Source organism: Paroedura picta, chromosome 1 (genome assembly GCF_049243985.1).
Source record: "Paroedura picta isolate Pp20150507F chromosome 1, Ppicta_v3.0, whole genome shotgun sequence".
Taxonomy (NCBI): domain Eukaryota; kingdom Metazoa; phylum Chordata; class Lepidosauria; order Squamata; family Gekkonidae; genus Paroedura; species Paroedura picta.
Genome location: NC_135369.1, coordinates 150,024,010 through 150,038,663, shown reverse-complemented (window position 1 = coordinate 150,038,663; position 14,654 = coordinate 150,024,010). Strand labels below are relative to the sequence as shown.

Genomic DNA, 14,654 nt, shown 5'->3' with positions numbered 1-14,654 from the left:
TGTTCCAATTTGCAAATAACTGAGTCCCAATGCACTCCAAGGTTCCCTTGTATGAGCCCCTTGGAAAATAAGGGCGAGTGGGCAAGACATATTCTTTAACTTTCAAATCATTTCAGTGGGGCCTAACCAAAATCACTGGTACTAGAATTAATTTTTGTTGTTTTTTTCTATATTGGAGGCATTCCCATAATTTCATCTCTCCCCACACACAATCCTTTCTAATAAACTACTATACAACAACAAAAAGGTTACTAGCACATTAGCAGTCACCACTATTCAAATACTACATTAGTAGAGTTATGGGGGTCGGCACCTACCCCCTTATCCTCATCCTCCTCATCCTCATGCTGTTCAAACGGGCATGCTTCTGTTGAACTCACCAACCGTAAGGTCTTCAAAAAATCACGCTCCCTTGGCTAATGAACATAACAGACAGGAGACAGGACAGCAAAGATACAAGACAGACCACAAATGAAGAAAAGAGTATGAACAGAAGAATATAATGAAGGGAGTAAGTGCCAACTAAGCAAGGGAAGTAATGTTCACAACAAAAGGAAATGACTTCAGAAGGGAGTGTTAGACAATTACAGGTGGGATTGTTTTCCCTTACTGCTTGCAAGATGTGTTCTTTAACGACTAGAAGGAATATTTGGCATCCCATATTTTCTACAGAAAATTAAGACAGCAAAGACTAAGAACACAAGTGCAATACAGAAAAAAGTGTCATGGTCCTCTGAGAAGATAGTGCTAAAGGAGTCAGAAATGACAATATATTCAGGTTGACAATTTTCCCTATATTCCCACAATTACAGGAACAGAGTTGAAAGAAACTAAACAACCACTATCCATTTACACTTGGAATCACACAGAGGCCTGAGATGACTGAATTAACATTATAAAACTCACCAGGGTGTCCCCTGAAAGAACTTCTAAGAGAGAGATCAAGTTATGTCCATCTCTCAGATCTTCATACAGGTCATTCACATGTTTGCGAACCTATAGAGAAAAGAAAATACAAAGTCAAGATAGTGTCTCTTTCCAGCAGACTCAAGAGTGATGAGCATATGCAGTTCTACCCAAAACACACTTTTTTATTACATGATTTATTGAGTTTGTACATAGTACCCTAAGAAATACAAAAACAGCTAGCAGAATATTTTCTCCCAATTTAAACTTTAAAGACGAAAGAGTAAAGGATGAAACACTATTTCACCTTCATGCCAATAAAAAAAAGGGGGGGGGGAGGAAATGAATCCAAAATATTACCTAAACCAAGTTAAGGTGAAGTAGATACTAGTCTTATTCTACCATTCAACTGAGTGAAGTACACTTATTAAAACATTTCTAACCCAATTTTCACTTTGGGTCAGGCCTGGACTTCCTCCAGTCTAAGGAGCCTTCCTCCAACTTAAATGGCTCTTCCATGATTATAGGAAGACTCCTTGGGCTGGAAAGAAAATTACTAGGAAGATGGCTAGATCCACTTCTATATATGCTAGTTCAAGCTAAAATTGTATTCCTGTCGTCTAACAAAGCCAAATTAGCTAGATTAGTCAGATTTGGCACACAAAAGCTGAGGAAAATGTTTGTGAAGGTTAATTTGGTGAACTGTAAGATGCTGGCAGTACAATTCTAAGCAGAGCTATACCCTTCTAAATCCACTAGTGCAACTTCATCCATTCACCTATCATATGGCACAGGAAGGAAGTATTTATTTATTTATTTATTTATTTATTCATTCATTCATTCATTTCATTTCATTTGTATACCACCATCTCATAAGGCTCAGGGCGGTTCACATACAATGTAACAGAACAATACATCAAACTCACTGATTATAATGAAAGGTAATAGAATAACAACAATAAACAGAGAAATAACATTCTAAGGTAGTAAACAATTTAACATGTCCTTGGCTGGTCATATCTGTTACATGGGATCAAGGGAGGGAGGGTCAGGGACTGAATAGATCATGTTTAGTTTCAGTGGACCTCAACCAAATGCCTGGTGAAGGAGCTTCCTTTTGCAAGGCCTGCAGAAGTGCTTTAGTTCTGTTAGGGCCCAGATCTCCTCTGGGAGCTCGTTCCACCTGGTGGGGGCCAGGACAGAGAAGGCTCTAGCCCTGGTGGAGGTCAAGTGGATTTACTTGGGGCCAGGGATCACTAGCCAGTTGGAGGTGGCAGAATGCAGAGCTCTTTGAGGAGCACAGGCAGAGAGGCAGTCCTTCAAGTAAACTGGGTCCAGACCGTGTATGGCCTTGAAGGTAATTACCAAGACCTTAAGCCTGATCTGGAATTCTACTGGTAACCAGTGCAGTTGTTGGAGGATGGGCCAGATGTGGGATCTCCATGATGTTGCTGTAAGGACCCTGGCTGCCACATACTGGGCAAGTTGCAGTTTCCGGATCAAAGTTAAGGGTTGGCCTGCATAGAGCGAGTTGCAGAAGTCTAGCCTGGAGGTGACCGTCATGTGGATCGCTGTGGCTAGGTGTTCTGAGGCCAAATAGGATGCTATTAGTTTGGCCAGCTGTGCTACTCTTGTGACCAGGCCTCCATGGAGATGGAAGCATCCAGGATCACACACAGGTTCATGGCGGAGTGAGTCAGCTACACACCATCCATGCTGGGCAGATGCTCTTCCTCGTTTGGACCCTCCATCTTTGAAGGACTGCGATTCAGACGACTTGAGCCACCTCATCACTGCTTCTAGGCAGATAGCTAATGCTTACGAGGAAGAATCAGGGTGGTCATCTGCAACCAAGCTGACACAATGGGTATGCAGACTGACTGGGTAATCCCCCTACATAGTAATGTCAAAATTTTCAATCCACTCAGTTGCAGCTGATGAGAGTTCAAAGAGCTCCATAACATCTCTCTGAAAAGCATGATGCTCACATTCCTGTGACAGATGGAAATAGATTGAAGGGCTGCGTCAAAATCACATTCTAGACCTGGTATCTTGCTTTGGACTGTAATGGGAAAAATGTACAGCACAATTGTATGTGTTGTTACTCCAGTCATTAGACAGCACTGGATAGCACAGCTACCCAGAACAAGGCCCCACTGAAGACAGTAGGACTTCTAAGCAGACATGAGCTATACCAGGGTTTCTCAACCTTTTTACTATTTGGAAAGCCCTGAAACATTCCTCAGGCTTTGAGAAACCCCGGATATGATTTCATCAGAATACACCTTCCTGCCACGTCCCCAGAAGTAACATGATCACAGTGCATATGGCATCGCTAATAAAATAAAAAGCTTGCGAAATAAAAAGGTCATTTCATTTTTGTGCGTGAAGTATGCTAAACAGCAAACCTTGTCTGAACAAAACAAGGAAGCATTCATCTCAGCTGTTATAAAGCCCACCATGCAAAGCAGCAATTCTTCTCAGTGGAAATGATCCGTGTGATTTGGAGATCACTTCTAACTTTGGGAGATTTTCAGGCACCACCAGGCAGCTGGGAATCCTGGCAAGACCTGAGAATATATTTTCTCAGGATGAGAAATGACTGCCAGGGCCAAGGGGAAACCAGGGAAGAAAGGAATCCTTGAGCATGCTTGCACTGGATCAAGGTGTGCAGCTCTTGGCTAGAAATGCCAGCCTCCAGGTGGGACTTGGGGATCTCCTGGAACTACAGCTGCCTGCATAGTACAGAGATCAGTTTCTGGAGAAAAATGCTGTTTTTGAGGGTAGGCACCCCACTAAGGTCCCTATACTCCCCAAAAGCCATCCTCAAATTTCCACAGGTCTCTGGCAACCCCTCCCTCCACACTCCTGTGCACACATACTATCAACTTGGACTCTTGTTCCTCAATGTTTTCATGGCAGACTCAATACGGGGTAGTTTGCCAGTGCCTTCCCCAGTCATTACCGTTTTACCCCCCAGCAATCTGGGTACTCATTTTACTGACCTCGGAAGGATGGAAGGCTGAGTCAACCTTGAGCCGGCTGCTGGGACTGAACACCCAGCCTCATGGTCAGAGCTTCAGACAGCATGTCGACTGCCTTACCACCTGCACCACAAGAGGCTCATCCTGTGACTATATGAAGCTTTATTTTTCTTTTTAACAATATTTCCTAGGACTCCACTTACCCCATAACCAGCACAACCCTCTTGCGGATTTGCCAGGAATTTCCTGGCAACCCTACCTATGTAATTTGTACTTGAGAAACTGCCTTTCTGCCTGTACCCCTCAAAGAGCCTTATGCCCCACCACTTCCAAATGGCTGGTGATCCCTGGCCCCAAAAAAGCTCATCTGACCTCAACCGAGACCAGAGTTTTCTCTGTCGTGGCCCCCACCTTTTGGAATGAGCTCCCAGAGGGGATCAGAGCCCTAATGGAACTAGATCAATTCCATAGGGCCTCCAAAAGGAAGCTTTTCTGCCAGCCATTTGGTTGAGATCGACCACAACCAACAACTTCCATAGGGCCCCTAAGCCTCCCTCCCATGAACCTCAAATTTCACCTCTAGACTGGACTTCTGTAACTCACTCTATGCAGGCCTACCCTTATCCTTGATCTGGAAACTACAGCTGGTGCAGAACACCGTGGCCAGGATTCTCATTAATACACCATGGAGATTCCACATCCAGCCTATACTACAACAACTCGGCTGGTTCCCAGTTGAATTCTGGATTAAGCTTATGGTTTTGGTAATCACCTTTAAGGCCAATTTCACAGGGCCCGCAAAAGGGAGCTCCTCCACCAGGCATTTGCTTGAGACCGACTAGCCGAAAAACACCTACTGCTCCCCAGACACCCCCTCCTATGATCAAAGAGTCTGACCAACCCAAAACTGTGTCAATGCTCCTGTTTATAGTTCTGGTTCACTGTTATGTTATGATTGTTATATTTGTTGCAATGTTCTATGTAATTACCCCATGATGTTATATGTAAACTGCCCAGAGCCATATGGAAGGGTGATATAAAAATCTAAATAAATAAAATAAACTTCTATGAGCTTCAATGTCTTGAACCCACCAACCATGGGTCCATTGTATGTTATGGTTATGAATTTACTGTTCTCACTCTTTATTATTGTTCCATTGTTATCTATGGTTACCAATTTCTCTGTATTGTTCATGTTCCTATTTCTTGTGAACCACCCTGAGCCTCCGGGGAGGGTGGTATATAAATGTAATAAGTAAATAAACAAATAAACAAACTTCAGTTCTCTTTTCATACATTAACTAGTAATTTCATCATATAGCAGCATTTAAAACCATAGGAGCACTAATTGGAAGGGATATGTAAGAGGTGAAAACTACAGCATGTAGGCAGTGAAATGAAGGAAAAAAACTTTTGTCTGGTAACATAAATGTCAGCCTAAGGACACTTCCCCATATAAGACATACATTAAGGTTAGTGGGACTCTCAGCTGCTAAAATAAGGAACAGCATCTTAAAACAAATGAACAATCTGCCTATCCTTGTGGAACACATGAAACAACATGCTCACTGTTTGCATGTACACAAACTAGCATTCATATTTGCTGAAAGAAATGGAGGGAAGACACCTCAAAGCAATTATTCAAATTCTACAAGATGTGGCTTATGCTGCATGTATTTGTGATGGAAACGAAATTTTTAACTATGCTGTGCCAAATTCTCTCTCTCTGTTTTTTGCTCAAAGACATTTTGGCTCTGACTGACATGTTCCAAATGATTGTGCAACCTCATCTTGCATTTTAACAAGGAACAATATCACAAGAACATTTTTCCACTAATTACCCCTGACAATATTTTCTACCGCTTCTCCCATTCACATATGCTCTTATAGAATACCTAAATAAGATTCAATTATTTTTCCTCTGTTTATACTTCAAGAAACTAGATTTGAAAGAGTCTACACAGAAAAATATCAGAATGTTTAAAATTGTTGGGATGCCAGTAGGTGACAAAATCCACATACAAAAAAAGCAATATTTGACCCTTAGAATGCTGTTCGAGGTAATGCTTGTCAGGAGGTCAGGCACCATACATGGAATCATAGAATAAGAGTTGGAAGGGACCTCATGAGTCATCTAGTCCAACCCCCTGCACTATGCAGGACACTCACATCCCAATCGCTCATCTACTGTAACCTGCCACCCCTTTGCCTTCACAGAATCAGCCTCTCTGATAGATGGCTATCTAGCCTCTGTTTAAAAATTTCCAAAGATGGAGAACCCACCACCTCCTGAGGAAGCCTGTTCCACTGAGAAACTGCTCTAACCATCAAGAACTTCTTCCGGATGTTTAGATGGATTTTTTTTAATTAATTTAATCCCATTCGTTCTGGTCTGTCCCTCTGGGGCAAGAGAGAACAATTCTGCTCCATCCTCCATATGGCACCTTTTAAATACTTGAAGATGGTTATCAGATCCCCTCTCAGTCGTCTCCTCTCTAGGCTAAACAGACCGAGCTCCCCCAACCTGTCCTCATATGTCTTGGTCTCCAAACCCCTCACCATCTTTGTTGCCCTCCTCTGGACACGTTCTAGTTTCTCAACATCCCTCTTCAATTGGGGTGACCAAAACTGAACACAGTACTCCAAGTGAGGCCAAACCAGTTCTGAAGGTCCTGCAAAACAGTGCTCTTTCACCAGACATTCAGTTGAAGCTAATGAGCTGACAGAACACTATCAATAGGGCCCTTCTCCGTAACTCTCTTCCACCCTAGACTGAGAGCTACTCAATCAGTAACCTGTCAGCTACACTGAGTGAAACATTTTAATATTATTAAATGGTTTTATTGATTCTTGTTTATGTTTTATTGTAAACCGCCCCAAGGTGGCTGTGCCAAAAGGGTGGTTCTCGTGATTACCCAACTCTTATCCTTATATGATTTGCCTTCTTGAACAATTTGTCATGTTTAATGGTCACTGACTACTCCTGATAATCTCATGGGGGTTCCAAAAAAGCCACTCTTGTTTTTGAGTGACACTACAAGTGTGCTACAGAAATAGACAAACACTGTAGGGCAGTTGTCCCGTACCACCGGGCCGCAGCCCCAAAGGCCTCAGCACCAGGCCGTGGCTCCCTCTCCCCACCAGGAGCGCAAATGCAAAACTGCTGTGCATGTGCATTTGCACCACCACGGGCGCAAACGCACATGCGCAGACCTGCCGTGCATGCGTGTTTGCGCAGGGGCTGCCGCGCATGCGTGACACCCAGATTGCCCTCCCCCCCACCGGTCCGCAACCCGAAAAAGGTTGCGGACCACTGCTGTAGGGGACACAATCACAAAATGTCAAGACAGATGGCTTATTTCTCAAACTGAAGAAATACTTCTTCTCATTCTATATGGCTCATCTGTAAGTGACAGTAACACAATACTATAATTATAACTAATGACTTTCCTATCTTTTCCAAAATGTTACAAATACTTGGAAACGCCAAAGTAACATCTACATTGTTATACAGCTGTGCCATTCTTAAATTTGCAGGATGAGTATATGCCTTCATGCTCAACTTAAATGACCCTGAATGTAGTGTTGCCATATCTCTCAAATAACAATTTTATTTATGTGAATGTACAGTAAAATAAAATAAAAGCATCAAAAGTCAGAATAAAGCATCATAAACCTCCTGCCAGGCAGATTACAAACTGATAATTATATTGCTGTTTATTGGGAGTTTTAATGTGGGATTTTTAAACTGCTGTTACCCACCACAAGCCAATGTAGGGAGTGGCGAGAAATAATAATAATAATAATAATAATAATAATAATAATAATAATAATAATAATAATAATAATAATAATAATAATAGCCAGATCATAGCTTCCAACCGTTGTTTTTCATAGCTACTTGTAGTGTGGCCTTACAACACACTTGAAAGCCAGTGAGTCTCCAAATATGTAAGCCAAGACACCATATGAGTCCATATGAGTCCATAAAGAGCGGTGGCCATTGATTTTAAGATCCTTCCATAAAACACAAAGCTATTACCAATGTATTATGTATCCTTTCAAGCTTATAATTTTCTGCAGCCATATCATGTTGGCCAAAAATCTAGACAGTTTTTAGGAGAATAAATTGTCAGGGAGGGCAAGCTACTTTGTATTTTGCACAATAGCAGATTCAAAGTTTATTAACTATAAATAAAAACCATATAGCAGAAACAATTAAAACAAACTAGTAGAAATCCTTCAGTTGCTGAAAATCAAACCACACACACATAAAGCAACAAAAATGTACATATAAATAGTAAACAAGCCAATTTATTATAGCTCAGTAAGATGAAATCTATTTTCGATTTGCATTTTCAAAAAATCAGAGAAATTGGTTGAATTAAACTGTGACAACCCCACGGCAATTTGAATCTTATGGAATAATTATTGCTCCTGATAATAACCTAATGAATATGCAATGCATACCCACCCAAACCAAATGCTACCTACTTGGATAGTTTCCTACAGAGCAATTCTGTTTTCTAGGTTATTACATTGTGTATATTCCAGTGTTATCAAATACACCGTTTGAAAATGTTTGCATAATTGCCCTAATATACGTTAACATTATTTGGGCCTTTAGCTGTTAATAGTTTTTTCTTTCTGAATATATGAACAAAGTTCTAGCATTCATTTGTCCTTGTTTGGATGCCCCTAGGCATTTCTCTTAGCTTTAATACAATTATCGTGCTTCAAAGAGGGTTATGAAAAAAGACAACTCAGAAGCAGCACTTGCTACACACTAGCAAATTATTCAAGAGCAAACTAATGACCATGAACATACACAAGCAATGGTTTTGAATTATATCTTACTTTATTTGAGGGCAGATACCAAAACAATAAGGGCTTCAGGAATGGTACAAAGAAGAGGAACCATATTATTTGCACCAGGGACTCAAAGCAGCTTACAACATTTAAAGGGCAAAAGACACAAATAAATAAATGCAACAAATAGTACAGTAAAATGAAAACATCAACTTGACAGCAAATTAATCAGGAAAAAAAATCAAAACAAGTGGTCAGCTCCTTAGTTTTTATATTAACCAAAGGCTGCACAAAAGAAAGCTGCATTACACATCTTACGGAATGCTGAAGGGCACAAGCCTGGGGAGCTGATTCCAAAGAGAGGGGCAACCACTGAAAATACCCTAACCTTGGCATTTGACAAGTAGGCCATTCGTGGGCCAGGCACCTGTTAAAGGCTCCACAAGGATGATCTAAGGAGGTGAGGGGAATCATACTTCGTGAGGCAGTCTTGCAAGGACAGTCCCTGGTCATTTACAGCTTTAGAGGTAAAAAACTAGCACTTTGAATTTGTACCTGAAACTAATCAAAAGCCAGTGCAACTACCAAAGTATCAATTTTATGTCCTGACCTGGGGACCCAGTCAGAAATCAAGCAGCTGTATTCTGGTCCACCTGAAGCTTCTGAAATGTCTTCAAAGGAGGCCCTATGTAGACTGTATTGCAGTAGCCTAATCTGGAGGTAGCTTGGGTCATGCTTACCCAAAACAGATGTTTCTGCAAACTTGAGGATCTCCAAGGTTTGCAGGTAAATCTGACATCTTAAAAAATATATTTTGGGGTTTGCATTTCCCCACACACACACCTGTGTGTGGTGGTGGTGGAAGCAGCACAGCCCAGAACCCATGGTGGGCCCTGTGGCAGCAGTGCAGCTCAGGAGCTAGGGCAAGCTCAGCAAGAAAGTAGGAAGGAGAGATGGGATTCCCCCTCCTACGAGTCCTGCAGGACCCCTTGCACAGCTGGGAAGGAAAGAATCGGAGGAGAGTCCTCACTGCCAGGCAGCGGCAATGATAGAGAGATGGTTTCCCCCACCTCCAAGTATTGCAGGTCTCCACTTGTATATTCTAATAGTGAAGTTGGGACAGATCAGAGGAAACTTAAATCCAGTGACTAGAACCATGAATCGAGAAGACAAATCTTTCTACATACCTGAACCATCCCAGGCTTTCAGAAAACTCTGAAATAAAAACATATTTGGGGTGGGTGGGTAAAATAACCCCAAATGATGATAGAAGCACCTGTAGCTTTAACAACTGATTCCCTCAGTGGCTCTTACTTGGCAGCCACAATATTCAGGCTTGATTTTGTCAGTAAAAGACAGGGCGAGAGAGGGGGCAGAGTTCTTTGCAGGCCTTTTTTAGCCTTTGAGGGAGGACTCATCAAGACAGGCCTGGCTAGGGTTGCAGTCTCCAGTTCAGGAAATTCCTGGGGGGGTTGAGGTGAAGTCTGGTAAGGGTAGTGATCACTCAATTTGTATGACTCAGTGAGGCCCAGCTGCTTGCTATTGTTCAGCAGTCACACCATGAGCGGTATAAATAAAGCAGTACGGGCAAGTTGGGAGGAGAAAGGTGAGGGCTGAGTCCATGATAAAAACTTGGAGGGGCCAATCAGGAGCCGCTTTGGGGCTCCTGATTGCCCCTTCGAGTTTCACTCAGGGGACAAGTGGCCAATTGGGAGCTCCCCATTGGCTACTTGGCCCATCCTCGGCTCTGCACTCTGTCGAGTCGGCTGTCCTCACCTCTGTGCTCCCACTCTGGTAAGACAGCCGCAGGAACAGGCTTCGCCGGCAAGAAAGAAGCAGGGCCACCGCATCTTGCGGTTCCACTACTTGCTTAGTCAATTGTTCATGGCACTGATACATGGCTTTCATGGTCTAAAGACATAAGAATATAAAATATCAAAATCAAATATCAAGATTAAAAATTAAAAGCCTAAAAACATTAAATTAAACACAGCAGAAAAAGCAATGTATTGTGTCCTAACAGCCCACAGAAACATGGCCTATAGCCAAAGAACACAATAGTAATCTATACTGTGCTTGTCAAGCAAACAAGGGAAGTCTCTGTGAAGTTTAGGCAGAATTTCCTTTACAGCAGTGGTCCCCAACCCGCGGGCCGTGGCCCGGTGCCAGGCCGCGAAGGCCTTGGCGCCGGGCTGCAGCTCCTTCTTCCCTCCCCCCCCGAAGCGAGAAGCTCGCCAGGCCGTGAGCAAATCGGCCGCCAAAGCAGCCGATTAGCTCGCGGCCCGGCAAGCTTCTTGTTTCAGGAGGGGGGGGAAGAGAAGCTTGCCGAGCTGCAAGCTAATCGGCCGCTTTGGCGGCTGATTTGCTGGTGGCCCGGAGGGGCAGGTTGGGGGAGCCGTGGCCACCTGCATGGCGGCGGTACAAACGCACGTGCGCGGCAGTCCGCGTTTGCGCTGGGGCTGCCATGCGTGCGCGGGCCCCCAGCCCGCCCTCTCGCCCCACTCCAGAGCAGCGGTCCGCAGCAGCCAAAAGGTTGCGGACCGCTGCTTTACAGTTCAGGATTCTTCATCCTTCTGTAGTTTTCCTCCACTGGCCATTTTGTATGTCAGGGAGCTGGGAGAAAATTCTCCTGCCCCTGCTTTCAACTCTACAAAATTCTGTTTTAATTTGTATGTAACTTGAAATGTTCTAAAATGCAAACAAAAATGTGTGCAATTGCTTACCCAAGAAAAACAGAATTTTTGACGAGCACTAGGTAGAGAACGACATATTCACTATGACATACGTGCAAATTATTTTACTAATGCCTTTTAACAATTCTTTTCAGACTCTTGTCTGCATGCCCATGTGAAGTGGCAGGCTACACAAGCTTTCCAAGTAAGGTGCCAATCTCCAGGGAAGACGCTGGCAATCTATTGGATCCCTCATGAATTACTGTGAGAATCTGGGATTTAAACTATGTGCTGCCTCAGGCAGGGAAGCTTGGGGAACATTCATAGCACAGCTGGGTGTGGGAGGCTTGGCAGCTTGGCTGAAATAAGCATGCCAGCCTTGAGAGAGAAAAGAATAACACTTAATGCTGTAACTGGAGGAAAGGCATAGGGTGTTCACCAAAATTAAAGCAGAAGAGTTTCTGCTGCTAGAAAGATGCACAAAGGCAAACATAACTGGAGAGTGAGCACCCTCAGGTGATAATTGTGATAAAAATGAGGAAGAAATACTGGCAATTCTATTTAACACCATTGGCCTCCATCTCCATCTTCCCTACAAAGAAGGCTGGCTATATATAAGAAATAAACACGATTTGCTTTGGATAGTTCCCTCCCAGTTTAGTCTGAATAGATAGCCTGTATTTATGTGGTACACTGACTCCTGCCTGGCAGAAAAACTAATCTTTAAAAAATCCTGCCATCAATGCCAACGTTGTACATTGCAAATATAGAACGAGTCTGCTAAGGTACTTATGTGGCACTCAGAATACTTCTTGTCTGCGCACTGACTTCACTGCAATAATCTTTCACCCTGGCCAGTCTCACTGACATATGGACTGACCACAGCACAGCTGCCACTCTAAAATAAGAAAAAAAATACCAATGTGGTTTATGAAAATACCATATAAATTTCCTTGATCATCTTTCTTCATTGAGCCCCCCAAATTAGAACAAATGGACACTAGTAGGGCTTTATGAAAATTTGTGTCAAAGAGAGCTACATTGGAAGCTCGCTGGAAATTCTGAGAACAGTAAATGCTGTCTACAAAACTTTCCATTTTCCAGGATCTGAAATAGTGGTTTACAAACTACATTCATAAGAACCCTGATGAACTTTAAGCATTTTAGGGGTTTCTCAATGAGAAGATTAGTAATGGAGAATACCAGAAAGGTGCCCAGAATTCTTTATGATGTGGACGGATTCCACAGTCAATGTGCGGGATTTCTCCAAACAGAATATAGAACAGTTAAAAATTTGAAAATTATTGCTTTACAAGGGAAGATATATCAGAAGCCCGTGCCCTACAGTAATCAGTTGGGGTCTTTTCTTTGTCTAGCAGACTGGCTGGAAGGAGGGGCAGATAGATACAAATTGTACTCTCTCTTTCTCTCTGATGTCCCTGTAATACCCAACCCCTCCATACATAGATATCTCACCTTCTTCCCATACATGTAGTTTTAGCAGTTCTAAATTTAGGAAATTGGACACGGGCCTGTCTCCAACAAAACACACCCAACACACCCAAAAGAACCCAGAATCAATAACTCATGCTTAAATTAAATACTGATTATGTCTTAGTATTATATATTATATATATAGGATATCTGAGAAGATTGCCAATTACACCTATAAAGTCAATCTTGGGGGAAAGGTATTTCTTTTTCAAAAGAATGAAAATTGATTTTTCTCTGTTTTACAAGCTGCATGAAAGAGGTATTCAGAAACATGATTTCCATTTTATAGCATAAACAATGTAGTAGTGCATGTTTTATTGACTGTGGCCCCCACCCTCTACTATCTGCACAAATTAAGAATTGTCCAGATTATCCAAGAAATATAAATTAAAATGAAGTCAATTTTGCATTACTCATATCTTTAGGAGGAACTTATTCATTAATTTCAGCCTGAGAGGGGGAGTGCTCCTTTATCATCATCATCTATAAAATGTGAAAGATAATCCCCTCCAAATTTTTCAATATATACAGGAAATGAAAGCCTAGCATTGGTACCAAAAGCCTTATAAATGACATTGGGACAATTTGAAGCAGATTTATTCAGAAGTCCAACTTTATTCACTGGGGATTACTCCCAGGAAAATGTTTTTAAGCCTGTACCATTTGCACACAGCACACCGAGGAAAACAAAGCAAAGTTTCGCCTTCTTCCTACATACATCTACATACTGTCAGATGCATTTTAACTCACTACTACTCTAGGCAAATATAGATGACAAATGTATATGAACAGCTTTCCAAAGCACTTCCTTATCTTCTGTTTTAATTGAACACTAACACATCCAGGAGTCCTGCTGTGTTAACTTGGCATAAAGGGCCTGAGGCAAAAAGGGAGGGTGAAGCAGAGAGAATCATAGAGGTATCCATCTATCTTGTCTTAAAATGGCTTCCTTTGAACTGTCAAGATAACCCGCTTGCATAGATTGTCTCCCAGTGAAAAGATTACATTTAAAATATTGCCTTTCCGTTCACAAAGTAACCCTTTGCTACTCTTTCTATTATGAAAAAAATCTGTAGTATTTTTAAAGTTGCTAACACATCCCTGATCCAAGGTGGCTATGTTATCCTGCTTCTCAAGTATTAGATTTTCAGAGAAGCAAAATAATACAAGTACCTTTGTGCAGGTGGCGCTATTTCTCCACTCTTCAGTTGTTTTAAACAGGAAAAAAATGGAATAAAGTGCTAAACCATGCACAAATCCTGTGTCATAAGGGGACAAAGGTATAGTAAAAGAGGCAAGTTAACCATATCCAAAATAGATGCATGAGTAACGTGCATTGCACAGCTGTATGGGGAATGCAAGCTATGCAGACTTTTAATTCCTTATAATTGTCTACTGCACTCTCTGACCTGCAAGAATCCACAGCTGAATGCTACCTCTGAAGCAAAACTGAATTCTGACCCTTATATTTAGGATATTCATTAAAAGTTTTTATAACTTGAATTTATTTCTGCAAATGCAGTTAACAATCGCACCTTGTTGGTGGCATGAAACAGGATGAGAAGGAATGAAGATCCGTAACACTTAACCTGGTAGAAGCAATTCATTTTATGGGGATACCAAGGAGCTGGACAGGGTGTAAATTGCACGGAGCTTTTATTCCAATCCCAGGTCAATTCAGTCCCTGCCGTCTACACAGAATGCAATTTCCGTTTGGATTTTAGGCAATTAAAATGTTCCTTCTGCAGCAAGAAGGATTGATCCGGAGTGACCCTACCTTTATTGTGCG

General features: G+C 42.1%; 1 protein-coding gene across 38 annotated transcripts in view; it reads right to left on the bottom strand.

The window, feature by feature from the left end:
• DST (dystonin) overlaps positions 1 to 14,654 on the bottom strand; it is a 404,883-nt gene that overhangs the window by 260,615 nt on the left and 129,614 nt on the right. For 21 of the 38 annotated variants that reach the window (XM_077308292.1, XM_077308223.1, XM_077308177.1 and 18 more), the window contains 2 exons: positions 907 to 996; positions 318 to 416 (listed from right to left, as the gene is read on the bottom strand). In XM_077308292.1, coding sequence (XP_077164407.1) covers positions 318 to 416; positions 907 to 996 — 189 coding nt within the window. The remainder of the gene's footprint in view (positions 1 to 317; positions 417 to 906; positions 997 to 14,654) is intronic. The other 17 variants (XM_077308241.1, XM_077308530.1, XM_077308511.1 and 14 more) reach the window with 2 other exon arrangements.